The sequence below is a fragment of the Mustela erminea genome, chromosome 6, assembly GCF_009829155.1.
Source record: "Mustela erminea isolate mMusErm1 chromosome 6, mMusErm1.Pri, whole genome shotgun sequence".
Classification (NCBI taxonomy): domain Eukaryota; kingdom Metazoa; phylum Chordata; class Mammalia; order Carnivora; family Mustelidae; genus Mustela; species Mustela erminea.
Window position 1 is genome coordinate 16,525,814 of NC_045619.1, and position 18,315 is coordinate 16,544,128.

At 49.7% G+C, this 18,315-nt stretch overlaps 1 protein-coding gene across 4 annotated transcripts in view; it reads left to right on the forward strand.

Annotated features, from left to right (window-relative positions):
* The window catches only part of APPL2 (adaptor protein, phosphotyrosine interacting with PH domain and leucine zipper 2), a 50,539-nt gene that overhangs the window by 15,533 nt on the left and 16,691 nt on the right, over positions 1–18,315 (forward strand). For all 4 annotated transcript variants that reach the window (XM_032346519.1, XM_032346521.1, XM_032346522.1 and 1 more), the window contains exons 3-10: positions 3,024–3,083; positions 3,633–3,704; positions 7,253–7,340; positions 10,569–10,610; positions 10,727–10,785; positions 11,514–11,660; positions 15,188–15,270; positions 17,430–17,588. In XM_032346519.1, the coding sequence (XP_032202410.1) occupies positions 3,024–3,083; positions 3,633–3,704; positions 7,253–7,340; positions 10,569–10,610; positions 10,727–10,785; positions 11,514–11,660; positions 15,188–15,270; positions 17,430–17,588 (710 nt within the window). The remainder of the gene's footprint in view (positions 1–3,023; positions 3,084–3,632; positions 3,705–7,252; positions 7,341–10,568; positions 10,611–10,726; positions 10,786–11,513; positions 11,661–15,187; positions 15,271–17,429; positions 17,589–18,315) is intronic.

Below are 18,315 nucleotides of genomic sequence, written 5' to 3' on the forward strand. Positions count from 1 at the left end.
ACATCTGAAAAAGGCACAGGATTTTCACAGGGTGAAATTTCTGGGTGAGACCTGGCAGAGTCCAGCTGTACGCAGTAGTTGCAGAAAGCAGCAGTGAATGTTGGGCCCCCTTCTTTGCTTTGGGCAGGGAGCCCAGGTGCACCCCCCCGGGAGCCAGGGCGCAGTCCGACCCAGGCAGTGCTCGGACAGGTTTTTTCCCATTCCATTTGGGACATTTGCCCCTAAGTGGTCAAGAAGAATTCAGGTAGCTGGTGTTTCTTGCTTAGTTTGAAGGCATGCATGGTAGGTATCATGCCTGTTAACCAGTTGCCATAGGATAGAGATATAAGGCAGTAATATTTTAGGTTTAGCTAAGATAAAGAATGACCTAAGAAAGTAGAAAACAGGGGCAGCTTAGTGGCTCAGTCGGTTAAGTGTCTGCCTTTGGCTCAGGTCACGATCCCGGGGTCCTGGGACTGAGCCCCACATCACGCTGCTTACTCAGCTGGAGCCTGCTTCTCCCTCTGCCTATGCCCACCCCAACCCCCTGCTTGTGTTTTCTCTCTCTCAAATAAATAAATAAAATCTTAAAAAAAAAATAGAATATGTTCCTTGAACTTGAAATATTGTAGCTTAATGGAGAGCATCCTGAGGGTGGTTCTCTAGAGACATTTAGTGTCTAAAGCAGGATCAGCAATTTACACCCTTGGGCTGGCTACCTGTTTTTGTAAATAATGTTTAAACAAGGAAGGCACACTCATTCATTTCTGTCTTGTTATGGCTGTTTCTTGTTCCAGCAGCAGAGTGAGTAGTTGTGAGAAGCGATATCCAAAAGTAATGTCTGTTCGGGCCCTTCGAGGAAAAGTTTGTCAACTTTAGGCTAAAGCATAGGCGGTCTCAGCTCTTAGCAAGACTTGGGATCCTGGAGGGTAGTATATCTTAGAATGGAACAGATGTGGGCTCACATCCCAACCCTGCTGCGAACTGGCTGTGTGACCTTCAGCAAGTGTCTTAACCTCTCTGTGCCATAGTTACTTCATCTGTAAAATCAGAACCTAACCTACAGGGTTGTCAGAACTAAATGAGGTAATGCATGGAATACACTTGGTGTGGCATCTGTCATGGATTAAATGCTCTGCGTGTTAGCTGCTACTGTTAGGGTAAGTCTGTAGGTCTGCAAATCCCAGTCCACATGGCGCTGCCCCCAGGCAGATGCCAAAGTAGCTTGAGCAAATCCACCTTAAACCCTCCCATCACTAACTCCGAGAAGAGGAGCAAGGGATTTTCTGACACAACAGGCAATCAGCCAAGTGAGTGGGCCAAGACCCTTGTGCCCGTACACTCTGTCTGACCTTCCAAACGGCACTGCTGGAGATGATCGACAGGCACTGTTTCTTGGCAGATTGTTTTATGCGTGTCCATTCTTGGTATTTTATTGTACCTGCCCTCCCTACCCCCCAACATTGTGATGTTACCTTGTGGGGTTAGAGGTATTTTCCCCTGACCTCTGATTCCAAGTGTTGCATTAAACCGGGAATTTCAGTGAGTCCAATGACCGTGTTTGCTCACTCACTCATCAGCACATTTGTTGAGAGGCTGCCATGTGCTGGCAGCCATCTTGTCGCCTCCCCCGGTGGGGGGCTAGTGCTTGTGCATCTGTTCACCTGCCTCATCTTGGCTCTGTGGCCACCAGCTCTCGTTTGTTTTGAAAGGAGGGACACCCTGGTACGATGCCAAAGCCGGGAACTTTTATTATATGTGCTTGTTTTATTCCGGGGGAAAAGGGAGATAGCCATGTTTCAGGGCCAATTAGTGCCTATTCCTTGGGGCCAGTGAAGGAAGTCTGGGAACAGGTTGGCTGGTGGCCAGCAAAGAGGGCTGAAAAAAGTAGGATTAGGACTCCTATGGGTCTTGCAAAGGAAAACCAAGGTAAAGAAAACAAGCCCCTGCAGAGTTCAGGCCTTGCCCCTAATGGAACAGCAAGCCTAGAATTAGAAAGTAAGTGAAGGCCAAGGCCAAGGCCAGCCGGTGCCCTCCCCTCCTCTCCAGTCAGACCCTGTGGCTCTCTCCTCTGCTAGGAGTGAGTCCTGAATCTGAAGAGAAGTTTTCAGTGAGCTTTAGAGATGGAAAACACGTGTTCTAGACGGAGGGCATCGACTGTGGGAGGCTAATGGTGGAAAACTGCCCCACATCCAGAGATTAGAGGGATTAATCGGAGAAGAGGAAGATGAACAATATAGGCCGGTGAAAAGTGACACAAAACGGGCCTTCCAGAACAGGGCAGCTGTGCTTCCGTGTTCCTATCCAGCAGGACCGACCTAGCCCTCTTGGGTTTGCTGGATCTGATCAGGTCCCAGTGCTGCTGAAATTCCCACCGCACTTAGAATCCAGGCCAGATGTGGACCCTGGAGTTTGTGTGCCCTCTGCCCGCACAGTCAGCCTCGTCTCGCCTGCACACCTGCTCCCCCTGCTCCAGCTACACTCTGCTGTCTTCTCTTTGTATAAGGACATCTGTCATTGAATTAAGGCCTACCTGGATAAGACAGCCTGTGCTGCTTTCCACATGCGAGTCTCTCCTCTAGAAAGCTGGTTCCCATGGCTAAGTCCTCGTCTGTCTTCAGGGGTCCGCTTAGAACCTCTCTTCCTCAGAGACCATCTGCGTGCTCCTACTATAGCCCTAACATGTCCGCGATTTCCTTTGCAGTTCTCATCATGCTTGTAACCATTTTTTGATGTCTGCTTCCCCAGTAAATCCTGTGAGGACAGGGACGGCGTCTTTCTTGGATGCTGGGCACAGCATAATTGCTCGCTGCATTTTTTTGTACTGACTGACCAGAAGGAGCAGTAATTTGTAAATTGGCGGGGGGGGGGCAAGCTTTAACCCTTTTAATTTGTTTTGCTCTTGTTTCCCAAATAATTTCTCAACAAACTATTATTTCACAGACACACACATACATTTTTTTAGGGGATTCTCTGAGGTGACGTTTCTCTGGTGCCTGTGTGTGTGGTGGACACATCTTACCTGCTTTCTCCTCTCCCTGCAGAATGAGATGTGCCTGGCCACCCACCAGCTCTCGAAGCAGCTGCTGGCGTATGAGAAACAGGTAACTGGGGACTCACCTGGCACGTGAAGCTATGCTCGGGGCTCTCATGAGTGGTGGTCTTGTAAGGAATTTTCCAAGGGCATCCTTGAGAGGCTTTGATTTCCTTCTTTCTTTTCATTTGTGGTCCATTCCTGTTTTTTCTCTTGTCTTGCCTTTTCCTTTCCCCTGATAAATTCTAATTGGTGATTATCCCAAAGTCTTTGTGGTATATTCTAATTAGCCTACAGAAGTCACCCACTGCCTTGAGGGTTCGTGATCTGAGGAATCAAATTCCAGGAAATAACCCAGTTCCAGGAACTAAACTCAAAGATGACGTTACGACCAGACAGAAGGGCGATGGCCAACGAAGGGATCGTCAGGGAGGGGCGACTGAGAGCGTCGCGGGGCAGGACGAGGCTAGCGCACTCGTTTTCTGCATCCAGACACCGCGACACCTTGTGTGCTCGGGGGCAGAGTGGGGACTGGTGTGGAGGGCGGTGGGGCGTGGGTGGGGTGGTAGCGCCGACTCCCCAAGCCTTAACACCCGGGTCTTTTATTCTCTGGTCTTAGAATTTTGCTCTTGGCAAAGGCGATGAAGAAGTAATTTCTACACTCCACTATTTTGCCAAAGTGGTAGATGAGGTAAGATCACAACATGGCAAAATTTGATTTGATTCCTTCCTGAACTTTATTTCATCTTTGTGTTGGCCCACTTTCCATTTTAGATATCTCCTTAAATATCTCAGAGTATATCTCAACTTGCTGATCTTCCAAGGCTCATTTCATAAGACAAGTTGTATGCGATTATGTTAGTTCCTGGTGTGAGGAGAAAAGCTTTGTTATACGTGAACAATGGACCAAGAGAGATTTCTGAGAATTCCATTTCCTAAGAAGGGTGTATTGGTTTCTCCAGCTGCTTGTAATAAATTACAAGTAGGTGGCTTAAAACAGTAGACATTTATTCTCTCCCATACTTCTGGAGGCCAGAAGTATGAAATCAAGTTGTTGGCAAGGCCAGGCTCCCTCCAGAGGCCCGAGGCGGAATCTTCCGTGGCCTCTTCCGGCTTCTGTTGCCCCTGACTGTCCCACGGCAAGTGGCTGCATCCAGTCTCCACCTTGCCATGGCCTCCTCCCAACCCCACTTCACTCCTTCCCTCTGTGTCTCCTCTTTGTGTAAGGACACTTGTCGTTGAATTAAGGCCTACCTGGATAACTGAGGGTGGTCTCATTTGGAGGTCCGTCACCACATCTGGGAAGACCTCGTTTCTGAAGACTCACATGTTCTGCTTGGACTTTTCTTTGGGGGAGGATGAGGGCGGGCAGGATTCAGCCACCACAGAGGGTGTCATGCAACCGTCGTCGTAGCTGTACTGCATAATACATTGGGAACATTTGCGAAAAACAGGTAATTGTTATAAGAGAAGTACATAAATCCCAGTTGTGATAAACACTGCAGCTCAGATGCTCCTGGTGCTGAGCAGAACCCTCTGCAGAACTGTACGAAATCGTATTTCATCGTTCAAGGAGCTTGCAGTTCTCACAGCAGAAAATGATGATGAAGAAGCAAAAGAATATGCAGGTGCCGTTTCGCTGTCCAGGCACTGGTGTAGAAGAGATACCGTCTTCAGTTTATAAAATGTGAAACTAACATTGCAGGGTCATTCAGTCAACAAGTCCACCCAACACGTTGATACTTGTTCAGCAAACACGTATTGACCACCTGCTGTGTAGTAAGTACTGTTGTAGGCACTGGGGCTATAACAGATATAAAAGGTTGTAAAGGGAGGTATAAGAGGATATAAAAGAACGGTCGTCCAGTTCTTTTTCAGCTTCATACTTTCTCCACGACTCTGACTCTTTTCACAGTGTATGTTTAAAATGGTTAGATGTCTTTTCCAGAAGAGGAGGAGCATGAATGGAAAAAAGTAATAGAGGACTAAAAAGTAATTTTTTTGGAAGCGAGGAGACAAATGTTTCCTAATTAGCCATGAATAAGGAGCCCAGGGGGAGAAGCAGCGGACTACACCCTCTGAAGTCAGGTCTTTTCTTGACCAGAGCCAGTTGCTAAGGACATGTGGCTAGTTGTCAAACACCCAGAACCGATATTTCCAGTTTAAGAGACTTACTTATAACCCTCCTTTCATGGGCAGGAATGATGATGCTTTAGGTGGGGAGTGAATCATTCCCAAAGGCTGGACGGCTGGGAGTGTGATGTTACAGGTGGTGTGACTGCCTCCCCGAAGCTCGGCCCTGTCGGGACTTCTCAGACAAGCCTCTTGGTGTGGAGACCTATGTGCATGAAAGCCGTTAGCTCAGGTGGGAGGCTTCTAAGTAGATTTCCAGGTTGTTTTCTCTACCGGGGCCTGTATCAGGTTGGAAAATTTTCAAGACAAGTGACTTGACTCAGAAAAAAAACAACTAAAAGTAGAGATTTTTTGTGGCTCATATTTTTAATGGAATCCCTAGGAACCAGATACTCCGTGTTGTATGCATATAGCAATTTCTGTCCTTGTTGATTTCCCCAAAGGCAGGGATCCTAGATCACTTCCACTGAGTGCACCCGAAACAGGAATTCACCATCATTATGGATATGCCAACGAGTGTGCGTCAGGCCCTCTACTCTGAGTGTTTTCTATTCAGGTTACTATTTTGTCAACACGGTAACCATGCAGGGAAGGTGGTATTCTCCTTATTTTCAGGATGACGATATTGAAGTGCCAAGAGGTAATCTCTTTCCACTCTCTTGAGCTAAGGCACGGGGTTTAGAAGTGATTGTCCCTTCCCTCTCAAAAACCCCAGGGCAAAAAGTTGGTGCCAAACCCCTTGATCCTTAAGAAATAAGGAAGACAATGAGTTGATAGGAAATTTACCATTCCAAAAGTGAATGATGCCTGGAAAACCACGTAATCACCCTGATTTTGGTGTCTTCATTTGTAAGTGGCACCAGTGAGAAAGCCCACCTAACTGGGCTGTTGTAGAGATTAAATGAGATAATGTGTATCAGGGCATTGAACACACAGCCAGACACATAGTAGGTACACTGGTTGACTTTCATTCACTTAACTGTTAGTAAAAGAAAACAGTACATTTCTCACTGAAGTTATTTAGGAAAAGTAGTTAACACATTCTGTCTTGGTGGCATTTATTGGCATGTGTCCTCCTGCGTTCTCAGCAAAACAAAGCTGCCGTGCTTTGTCTTGATGATTGAAAGACAGGACATTAACTGCTTGGCTTCCAGCTCCCCTGCCTGGCAAATGATTGTAAGCTTTTCAGAGCAGTTCTGGAAGTACAGCCCTGAAGGACCAGATCTGTCGGTGGGAGAGCTGTGGGTACAGAGGGGCCTCGTATGAGACTGCTGTCATTGCTGAAAGAAGCTTGGCCAGATGCACACTGCCAAAAAGACTGCTGGGTGATTTCCCTTTGTTCCCCAAGCAGGAATCCCAAAACATCTTTAGTAATATGTGTTCGTTGCTGATGTCTAGACTACCAGACGTTTGAAGTTTGGGCAACTTCGTGAGCATAAGACTCTCTATCCAACACGGTATAATGGGAGAGACCTGGAGTTCGGATTCCAGTAGCCCAGGATGAAAATCCCAACCGTTCTGCCTCTTTGCTGTCTGGATGTGGAGAGTTGTTTGTCTACCTGGTACATGGGTACAGTCAGTAAGACCGGACTCTCAGAGTGGCTGAGAACCAAGGGATACAAAGCATGTAACTCTCCATAGTAACTCCCAGGCCTGCAGCTGCTGTGGTTTTAGGGTTAGTAGGCTCCTAGCAGGCTGGTCTTGCAAGTATGACCTCAGCCCTTCTGAGGGGGAGCATGTGCACTGTGACTGATAACGTGTGACCTAAGGTGAATGCTCCCAGTGAGCTGTGCTCACTGCAAGGACATGAACGTGTTCTCCTCCAGCTGGTGTGGCTCAGCCTGGATTGCACTGTACACAGACCGTAGCCATGGGCTCAGAGACTGCTTTAGCAAACCTAACTGAGGCCTGCTCAGAACCTTGCATTTAGTTTTGAGTACCTCTGGGCCTGTATCATTTGCAGCTTCATGAAGTGTTGTTTATTTGCTGAGGAAATGTAGCAGAACTCTTGAAACACACAGAATTGTCCAGTGTGATCCTGTGTGGAAAGAAGTGTTCTTTATAGTGGGTTTAATTTTTCTCAATAAGATTTCTCTCTTTTTTCAGCTTAATGTTCTCCATACAGAGCTGGCGAAACAGTTGGCAGACACAATGATTCTACCTATTATACAATTTCGAGAAAAGGATCTCACAGGTAAAGTTGCTGAGTTCGGTGCCAGTTACCTGCGAAACATCAATTCATTTCATAATTGTTCTGACTGTATTAATTTCTTTAAATCTGTGCATCATTGAGAAATGCCTTTCTTTTTCGGAGCACTTCAGTTTAGCTACCTTTCACTGAATCTCCACTATGTTCTTGGCTCCCCTAAAGGAAGGTTACAGGCTAATGAGAAAAACTGACTTGGAAACAATCATAACATTATGTGATGAGGGCAGCCAGAGAGAGAGGTACAAGGAATAAAAACAGCACACGGAAGGGTGTGATTACCCTTTTGAAGTTAGGTTGCCAGAGAGGGCTTCCTGGAGGAGGTGACCTCTGTGCTGGGTTTTGAAAGATGAGTAAGTGTTTACCAAGGAGACAAAGATGGCAAGGTTTGTATTACTGGTTTGGAGCATTTATAGGAGGCATGCTGTTTTGGGGGAGCCATGAATGCTTTGGAATGTAAAATGGGTGGCTTAGAGAGGGACAGAGGGGCAGGGACCACACTTTACCTTTGCTAGACCCTGAGCTGCAGCCACGAACAAGGCAGACAAGCTCCCTGTTCTCCTGGAGCTCACATTTTAGTGGGTCGGTAGATCTGGGACTGGTTCAGAGAGTCTGGTTGCCCTTCTAGACTATTTTTGGTTCTTCAATGAAAAAGTAAAACAAAGCTTTAGAGTAATTTTCTATCTCTTGGAAATCAAGGTAGTCAAAAAATGAATTAAAAAGAACCTAAAATCTTGGGGGAAAAAAGTAGTTGATAATAGAAAAGGGAACCCAAACTTTCTAGTCTTTTTGTTCTTTGTGTCACTGAAAATATTCACTGCTTAGAGATGGAAGAATTGTATTTTCTAGAACACTGATATAAAAATTGCTGGCCAAAGAAATCTAAACCAAGTACTCAGAGATCTGTTCAGTATAGTACTGCCTCTTCGGGGGCGCCTGGGTGGCTGAGTTGGTTAAGTGTCTGTCTTTGACTCAGGTCATGATCCTGGGGTCCTGGGATCGACCCCCACATCAGAATCCCTGCTCACTGGGAATTCAGCTTCTCCCTCTGCCTTCTTTCCCCACCCGCCTCGTGCTCGCTCTCCCGCTCTCTTGCTCTGAACTGAAGTCATATATATATATATACATATATATATATTTTCACCTTAAATGAAGTCATATATATATACACATATATATTTTTTCACCTTAAATGAAATCATATATATATACATATATATACACACACATACATATATATGTATGTGTGTGTATATATATACTCATCTTAAAATATAAACTTTATTCAGGCAGGAAAGACACAGCACATCTTAAAGATGGTCTTCTCCCCACACCCACCCATATGGAGATTCCCTGTGATCATGTCATCTGAGGCTCTAGGGAGCAGGGGTAGACCTGATCATTTGCCAGGGGCAGTGTGACAGCGCTGAAACCTGACAAAGAACTATAAATGATAGGTCAGCTTGTGTGAGGAGAAGCCTTGCTTGAGCAGGACTTTTAGCGGTTTTGTGTGTTGCTCGTCTGTAATAGCATGCAAATCCCAAAGCTGCATGTTGTCCCGTGCTGATTATCCAGTGCGAACTGAGAGTCTTAGTGCATTTTTTCATAAAGATTTTCTCTAAATGAAATCATAGAAATGTGTGGGGATATCGTTTTAAGAACAAACTCCGAGTCTTTTAGACAGAAAATAATCACCCCCCCAACCCCGACCTACGTTGTCAGATTTGTGTCTTTCAGCTTTGGGGTGGGAGGCAGCCCGGGCCATAGGGTCCCGGCAGTGGTAATGACCAGGCCTTGTCGGGTCTGTAGGACTCAAGTGTGGATTAGTAGTATTTGCCTAGGATGGCGATTTTTTTTTAAAAGAGAATAAAACTATGTGGTAATAGTAAAAAGAGAAGCCTCTTCGGTATCTTTGGAAACAGTGAATCACAGTAACCTTCTCTGATGACACCAGCACGCAAGTGTGAAGCGTTTGGCCCAGGTCATGCTTGAGTCAGCTCGAGAACCAGCCTAGAACCTGGCCTCCCCTCCACGTGATGGTTTTTACCTGACGTTTCGCCTCCTTTTCCATTTCTGCACCGATCCAAGGACATACCTAAATGAAGAGAACACAGACCGATTAAGGAAGCTCTTTGACCCGGGAAGGGAAACCCCCGGAGAGTGCTCCGGTAGGAAGTGGAAGGGAGAGGGGAAGAAAGGGAAGTGCAGGAAGCAGCCCGATACCGGAAAGCGTAAGAATAACATGAGGAGAGATTAGAAAGCTGGAGGCAGTTTTGAGGCAAACAGAAAAAGACATAAAAGGTATGAAAATGCTTTCCTTTGTTTGATGAAGCAAAACTGATCGTGGCAGAGTTGTAGAAAGTATTGCTTTCTTCTAGATGTCTCTGTGTTTTTTTTTTTTTTAAACCTTGGACAGCCATCACCCTCATTGACCTCATCATTTTTTCTTCTCGGTCTTGGACTTTGTTATACGTCCTCATGCGTGAGGCGCGTGGCACCCACAGGAGGAAATGGTGGTGTGTGTTGGCTTGTCGCAGGTACCCTGTGCTAGGTAGCCTCAGACTTTGTCGTTAAAACAAATACCCTGGGCGCCTGGGTGGCTCAGTCGGTTAAGCGGCTGCCCTTGGCTCAGGTCATGATCCCGGGAGTCCCTCAGCGGGGAGCCTGCTTCTCCTTCCACGTCTGCCCTTCCCCCTGCTCGTGCACTTGCTCTTGCAAATAAGCACCCCCATATTCCTTTGTTAGTGGTGGCTTTGCCAGACGTTAAAAATGGCCAGCCAAAGGGCCTTTCTAGGTTCTAAGTGTGGTCCAGATGTTGTGAGGAAAGAGGTATTAGAACACTCTTTCGTGGGGGGCAGGAGAGTCCGAGCTTCGCTGTATACTCCAGCTCTCCCTGAAGAGCACCTGTCCACCGCACACCCCAGCCCACTTCCCCCGGGGACCCTCTGCTTCATGGACCCCCCAGATGCTGTCAACAAGGAGTGGGTGGTCACGGTCAGTCAGGCTCCCAAGTTTGGGATGCAGCTGAAGCCACAAACTCCAGTCAGACCAGGAGGCCAGAGCCATGTGAGGGCAGAGGCCCGGAGGAGGGGCTCACAGAGCCGTCTTCCTTCCGCACATGGACTTTTATTTCTTGGGGAAGCACGTGCCAATATGGGGTTGGCATATTTTACTTTCCTTTGCTCTAAGATTTTTTTTTTTTTCTCTCTTGTTCAGAGGTTAGCACTTTAAAGGATCTTTTTGGACTCGCCAGTAATGGTAGGCATCCTCTCCGTTCTTGGCGCGTGGGTTTAGTATGTGTGTGGGTGGAGATGCTGAATGAATGTTCTTGCCTTTCAACCCATCTGGGTGCTAAAATGCCTCTTTATTTTTAGAGCATGACCTCTCAATGGCAAAATATAGCAGGCTGCCTAAAAAAAAGGAGAATGAGAAGGTAAGAATACACGGTGACACGGTGTTTTCACCTCACTTACTTAAGCTCCTTTCTGCGTTCCTGCTGTGAGTTCATGGCATTGAGGGTACCTTGATGAATTCTTTTTCTTCTTTCATATACTTAGATTTTTAATTATTCTGAATCTCATAAGTAGTCTTCTACCTTCCTATTCTAGCTTTTCAACGTGGTTTATTAGACAGCAACTTGGAACCACTGTGTAGTTACATTTGCACAGTGATTTCAGATTAGCTCGGTACCTTGTGCTTGTCTGCCGCATACGTATTCAGGTCACTTGAATTTCTTGCCATGGGTGCTGGCTCCGCTTCTCTAACTCGTGCTTTTTTGCTACTGTAGATGATATTGCCCATTTGAATGTATCTAAATTCCTACTTCTGTTGCATGATTTCCTTGAGCTAAATTACTTCCTTGGAATACAGTCTTAGGAGTGAACTAAAATGTTTGTGGCTTTCAGTGCAGGCCCCTGAGTTGTTCTCCTAAAGGCTCGGGGAGTTCTTGGCTTCACCCCGGGGAAGCCTCATAAGCACGGAGATGCTAATACTTCTTTAATTGGGAGTTTTTAAAAACATAAAGGGGAACCTTATCTGAGTTTTATTGTATCGGTCACAGAAATGGGTCTCATGAGTAAACACACGCTGTTGAAGCTTCATGCTCTTACGGAACGGCCACATCCTCAGACAGCCTGACATTTGCCTTCGCCTCTCACCCAGGTGAAGACGGATGTCGTGAAAGAGGTGGCGGCCGCGCGACGCAAACAGCACCACTCTTCCCTCCAGTACTACTGCGCCCTCAATGCGCTGCAGGACAGGAAGCGCGTGGCCATGATGGAGCCCATGATAGGCTTTGCCCACGGACAGGTAGGCCGTGCCCGTTCCCTGAGGGCTGAGCCCTGAACCAGCTGGGGAGAACCACTCGGTGTGCCTGCTGAGCTAGCGTTTAGGAGAAACCGAAGCATGTTTCAGAGAAAGAAACACGTATGCACCACCTTGCGTGGTAACTCAAGACAGCTCCACGTACGCACGTGGAGAGCTTCCAGGGGGACGGATTGTTAGGCTGGACGTGCAGGCAGTGACGGCCTCCGTCCCAAGCCTCCCACGGGGCCGGAGGGGGGGCTGGCATGACGCTTTGTCTCTGAGCCAAGTGAGAGCCAGGCCTGGTCTAATGTTCTGAGAAGCAGAACTGCTCAGGTTGGTAGAGCTGGGCCTTTAGCTTAGGACCCACACACAGTCCCCTGCTGCTCTGTGTGGCGAGGCTCACCCTCAGCTGGGCTGTTCTCACTGCTGAGGTCATGGCCAGCACCTTGGCATCTGGACCGTGGCAAAATACTGCTGTAGCTTGCTGAAGTCTGTCCGGGATGGATGTGGCTTCTTCCCCCGTTAGTGGTCTCCTGAACATTCGTCTGTCCGGAGTCTCCAGTAGCAGGGCGGGGCCCTGGCCGGGGGGCACCAGCCTGGCAAGGACAGGAGTGAGTGTCCATTCATGGTGGATGGCATCCCCCCCATCCCTGCCCTGCTGGAGCCCCACTTACACAGACTCTAACACCGCACCCCAGCATGCGGGAAACACACCCGGCAATCTTCTCTCAGTTGACAGCCTAGGAATAGAAGGGGATGTCAGGAAGCAGAATGTTGAGAAGAAAACAGTCAGCAACTTTTTATTTAAAACGCCACATGTGTGAGCATCTCTTCTTTTTAAATACATGTTAAAAAATACGTGTATTTCAGAAAACAGCATCAGTATCCTTCAGTTTGGGAAAGGGGAGCAAGGGAGGATCTTTAGGCATTCAAGCTCAGTGATCCGTCTTTTCATGTGGTTGTGACGTTGAAAGGCGAGGTAGCTCAAAACGGCTTCTGCCTTCAGGGGTGATATTTAAGCAGAGTGCTATAATCTGTCTGTGTCCTCTGGGTAAAGCCGGTTGAACCCAAAGCTGGCCCTGTCCCGCCCTGGGCTCCGGTCCACAGCGGACCCCTGCAACGTCCAGCTTCTCGCGGTGGGTGCTGGTGCCGCCTCTCTCCTTCGTTCTCATACCTCTGCCAGGCGGAGGGCCCGGGTGATGGAGAGCGCCGGTGCTGCCTTTGCTGTCTCATTAATGCCTCCTGTCCTGTCTTTTCTCCCTGGATTGACAGTGGTGGCCTGTGGAGCACGAGTCCTGGCCTCTAGAGAGCCGGGGGTCAGCTAAGTGAATGCCACCCCCAGCGGTGCTAGCAAACTGCCCCCCACCCCGCCCCAGGCCTGGGGACACAGAGCAGAGCATGCTGCAGTCATTGATGGGTGGCAGCAGCAGCATCTTTGAGGACTGAGGAGGCCTATTTCCTTTTTCATGTGCAAAGTACTAAGATTTCAAGACCAAGACTAGAAAATCCCTCCCGCTGCAGACTTCACATCCTGCAGAAAACTATAACTCCTTTGCTTAGACCAGTTGTTGTCTAACCCATAAATTTTTTGGATGATTCCAAAGCATTCGCTCTCCTCCAGCCCCATCAGCCGTTTTAAATACATGTTGACTAAGCGTCCACCTTTTTGGCTGGTGGCCGTCGGACCACTGTACTTCCTGCGGCTCCGAAGGCCCAAGAATCTGGGTCTCTGGATAATGAAGCACTGAGTCAGGCTTCTCGGCACCGCCCGCTTCAGTGCGGGCTGTTTGACTTCATTTCTGCCTCCCCTGGCCCTTGTTGAACAGGTTTGCACTGAGATCACCATTCAGTCGTCATGCCTGAAACAGGTTTTGCAAACTGTGTACAGGTTTACAATATCCCAGAAATCAAGTCCAGGATAGTAGTCACAGGGTAGATCCAATGGCCGGTGGCTGGAGCAGCCAGGATCTCATCCGTCCCTCCCTGCCGTCCCTTCAGATCAGACTGAGGGATTGCAGGAGCAGCCCCCCACCCGCACCCCCCGAACTTACAGAATAGCAGAGGAGCTAAGCCATGGAATTTGGAGTATAAATTCCAGGGAGTTCAGGGAGGGGAAAAAGGAAAGCCACTGGGAGGCTGTGTCCTTAGAAATGCAGAAGGCTCCTTGAACAGACTTTGATGTTTGAGGTTTCAGAGATTCAGAAGGGCATTTGCTGTTTTGATCTCCGTATGATTAAAAGATCACGGGGCCAGAGCAGCGCCCCACATGATTACCTTACATTAGGATAATCGTGATCATCCTGTTCTCTTCCTGTGAAAACTAAGGGCGTGGGGGTATATCCTTCCCCAGGATGTGAACATGCGAAGCCCGCCAGCCTCAGCAGGGTGCGTGGGCGAGTTCCGTGCCCACCGCACAGGGCAGGGGCTGCTTCCAGATCAGACACCTGAGCTGGCCCAGAATGTGAGAGAAGTCCCATGTCCAAAGCTAAGCCTTTTCTCCCTTTACTCGTGACTCAGGCTTTCAACTCTTACCTTTCTGTGATCAGGCACGTAAGATGGAACAGGTCACCCCCAGTATTCGGATTTTTTAAAGCCTTGGCCATGGGAAGAAATGGAGACTTGAGCTTTGGGGCGGGATGGTGACAGATGTCAGTCATGCACAGAGGCAGGCCCCTCCCTGTGCCCTGCCCATCAGGGCTTGTGAGGCAACCCAGCCTTCTGGAAAGTGAACACCCTGGAATCACAGGAAGTAAGGACTTGCTTTTTATTTGTTCCCCAAAAGCCAGCAGTTGAAGTTTCATTTTCAAAGGAGATGGAGCCCTCCTGGGGCCACCCTCCCCTGAGCGCAGAGAGCCCGCATCCCAGAACGCTGGGGGCCGGAAGGGATTTCACCCGTCCAGGCAGCTGTTCAGGCCCAGAGCTGTGCTGCCTCCTTCACACCCACAGTCCCCCCTGGGTTGATGTCGGGGTTAGAAGGGCAGCATCCCGGCCGCATCCTCTCTCCAGCCCGTGTTTCAAGCCGCGCATGACTCACTGACAGGGTCACGGCAGCCTCTGGGGTTTGCTGCTCTGAGCATCTCCTGCCGCGCTCCACCCAGTGCTCGTCTGGTTGTGGCCATGCACATCAGCTGTCACCCGCTGATGGAAGCCCCTGGGGACGCCAAGGTGTAGACCCGCTCCTTGCCCCCCTAGAAGCTTTCTGTCCAAAATTCACAGAATTCACAGAGGAGAAGAGCTGACGATGAGACCAACGGAAATAATTGTCAGTAGGGACTCCCGACGCACCTCACCTAGTATGTGCCAGGCAGTGAACTCACATTATCCCTGATGTTCCCCCACCTGTCCGTAAGAGCTCCCAGTGTCCCCAGTCTGCAGTGCACTGGGTTGGAAGGAACTCCGTGGGCGTGGGGCGGGGGGGGTGCTCGGCTGGCCAGCCAGGGTCGCCGCCCCCGCGCTCAGTCCCACGCTGGATGCGCTCACTGGTCACCTTTCCTAGGCGACCTTCAGAACATCACCATTCTGTCTTTCAGATTAACTTCTTCAAGAAGGGAGCAGAGATGTTTTCCCAAAATATGAACAGCTTTTTATCCTCAGTTGCGGACATGGTCCAGAGGTAAGGCTGCACTCCACTCTGGGTCCAGGGGCCTCTGCCTTTCCTGCTGGGAGGTGGGAGGGACGGAGCCCCGCCACCATGGGGACTCTGAGCAGTGGGCCCCTTCTTAGCTGCCGGTATTCGGGAATCCTGAGGTTGGAAAGTAATGCCTTCTGTGTGGGGAGCCCAGAGGTGTGCCCACCACGTGAACAGATTATATAGCTTAAAGAAAAGATGAAGCGTCTGTGAAGGGACTTTCCCGTCAAGTCCCAGTGCCCGTGCTGAGGGAGGTCTTCCCTGTGTCACAGCGGCCTCCACGGCCCGTGGGCCTGGTGTAGGCTGGCTGTGGATTTAGACGTGGCTTCGTTTCCCCTTTGGAACCAAGGGGCTGACAGCCGGAAGTGCTGGGACTCTTTAGGAAACTGGCCATCACGGCCATTTATGACTAATCATGGGGCTTTATGCTTTTTTGGAATTAATTTAACAAATTGCTCTTCAGCCTCGCAAATGCTTTTTTTTTTTTTTTAAGATTTTATTTATTTATTTGACAGACAGAGATCACAAGTAGGCAGAGAGGCAGGCAGAGAGAAGGGAGGAAGCAGGCTCCCTGCTGAGCAGAGAGCCCGATGTGGGGCTCAATCCCAGGACCCCGGGATCATGACCTGAGCTGAAGGCAGAGGCTTAACCCACTGAGCCACCCAGGCGCCCCTCAAATGCTTATTTTTTAAAAATACACCATCCTCTCTTCAGGCTGTCCTGCCAGGCTTGCCTCCATTGCCAGTGTGCACGACAGCGAGCCCCAAGGAGGCTTGTTTCATTCACAGATCTGGTTCCGGGAGTGCTCCGTGATTCCTGGAGCATGGGCGAGGGAGAGAGCAGCTGAGAAGCAGACAGACACAATGGAAGTAGGAGTGTGGGATTCCATGTCGTGTGGAAAAACAGAGGAAGGTTGCTCTTTTTCTTGAGGATGTTGTAGTTCAAGATACCTTTAAAATAAAATTTGTTTTAGAGCAAGTGAGCAAATGCAGGGAGGGGCAGAGGGAGGCAGAGAGTAACTTTAGTAGACTCTGCACAGAGCCCGATGCGGGGCTGGATCTCAGGACTCAACCCTGAGATCATGACCTGAGCCAAAAGGAAGAGTCAAATGCTTCAACGGCTGAGCTGCCCAGGCTCAGTGGCAGGGCTGCCATAAAAGGAAAAGCATTGCCTTTGTCTTTGTCATTGCACTTGGGAAAATGACCAGGAGAGGGGCACCTGGGTGGCTCCGTGGGTTAAAGCCTCTACCTTTGGCTCAGATCATGATCCCAGGGTCCTGGGATCGAGCCCTACATCGGGCTCTCTGCTCAGTGGGGAGCCTGCTTCCTCCTCTCTCTCTGCCTGCCTCTCTGCCTACTTGTGATCTCTGTCTGTCAAATAAATAAATAAAATCTTTAAAAAAAAAATGACCAGGAGGTGGGACCAATCTCCAGTGGCCCTTTTTCACCTTAGGGGAGCCTGGGGCCGGAAGGGAGGGAGCCTGGGGCCGGAAGGGAGGGAGCCTGGGGCCGGAAGGGAGGGAGCCTGGGGCCGGAAGGGAGGGAGCCTGGGGCCGGAAGGGAGGGAGCCTGGGGCCGGAAGGGAGGGCAGGCATGACTGCTGTTTCCTTCCCTCCCTCCCACCGTCCTTCTCTTCCGGCGTAGGCGCCTGCATGGCAGCCCTGAGGATGGGCTCATCAAAGCTTTTCTCCTAAAGTTTGCATCAGCATGGGGCGCCTTGGTGGCTCAGTCATTTAAGACTCTGATTCTTGGTTTTGGCTCCGGTGGTGACTTCAGGGTGATGGGGTTGAGCCCCATGTGAGGCTCCGCCCTCCTTGTGTGCGCAGGCTCCTTCTCTCCCCCTCCTCCTTTCTCTACAATGGATGCATGAGTCTTTGAAAAGAAAATGGCATCAACAGTTCTAAGCCTGGCTACCACTTTGTCAGCAGAGAAGTTGTTTCGCTGGGTTCAGGCGTCGTCCGGTGGTATTATTCCTCATGTTCTGTTCTAAAACAGCGGCCATATAGGACCACTTCTAGCAGAGCAGACTCGAGTCCCACCGTGTCCAGCTTCCGGGGCAGGAAGGCCTGGCACAGCTCGCCGTGGGCTGCTCAGCCGTGCTGGGTCGGCGTGAGGAGCAGCTGACCTGACGCCTTCTGTCTTAAGCATTCAGGTGGAACTAGAAGCCGAAGCGGAGAAGATGCGCGTGTCCCAGCAGGAGCTGCTCTCTGTTGATGAGTCTGTTTACGCCCCAGACTTTGACGTGGCCGCGCCACAGATCAACAGGAACCTCATCCAGAAGGCTGGTTACCTTAATCTCAGAAGGTGAGAATGCCACTGCGTGCCTCTTTTTCTGAAGTCTGTTTTCCCTCAGGAGGCAAGACGGCGTCGTCGGGAGGGTGGCTGGTGCTGGGGAAGAACTCCCGCCCCCACGCCGCCCTTCCCACCTCCGGGCCCTGGTCACCGAGAGGTGGGCTTGAACCAGTCTCAGAAGAACCTAGTGTGCCGACTCCGAGCGCTGGGCCGTCCCTGTCCCTCGTCGTGGGGACTATTTGGCCCTGGCCCCAGACAGGTGAGAGCCATGTGCTCAAGGCCTGCCACTGAGGCCGGAGTCCGAGGGCCAGCCAGCCTCGGGGTCCTCCAGGTTCTCACACACAGAATCACGCTGTAACACTAGCGGCCCTTTGGCTTGAAGGGAGGCGGCTCAGGCTTCCTCGTGTGCAGGAGCAGACTGAGGCCATTCGGTGTGGTGAGGACCCTGATTTGGTTCCGTCACCCCCGCCTTAGCTGGGCCTCAATCACGTCATGTGCAAAATGGAGCCGATGATCACACCTACTGAATAAAGTTGTTACAAGGACCAAATGAGGCCATTTCCAGTAGGTAGGAAGCACTCGGATGCTAGCTAGCACCAGTTTTTGGAAATAACTAATGATTGAGGCAGGATGCCTCGTGCCTTGCACAAAGCTGCTACTTGATAAACACTGAATCAGGTAAGTGTACCAGATATTTCCCAAATGGAGGATCTACAGAGAGGAACGGCCAGCTGTTTTC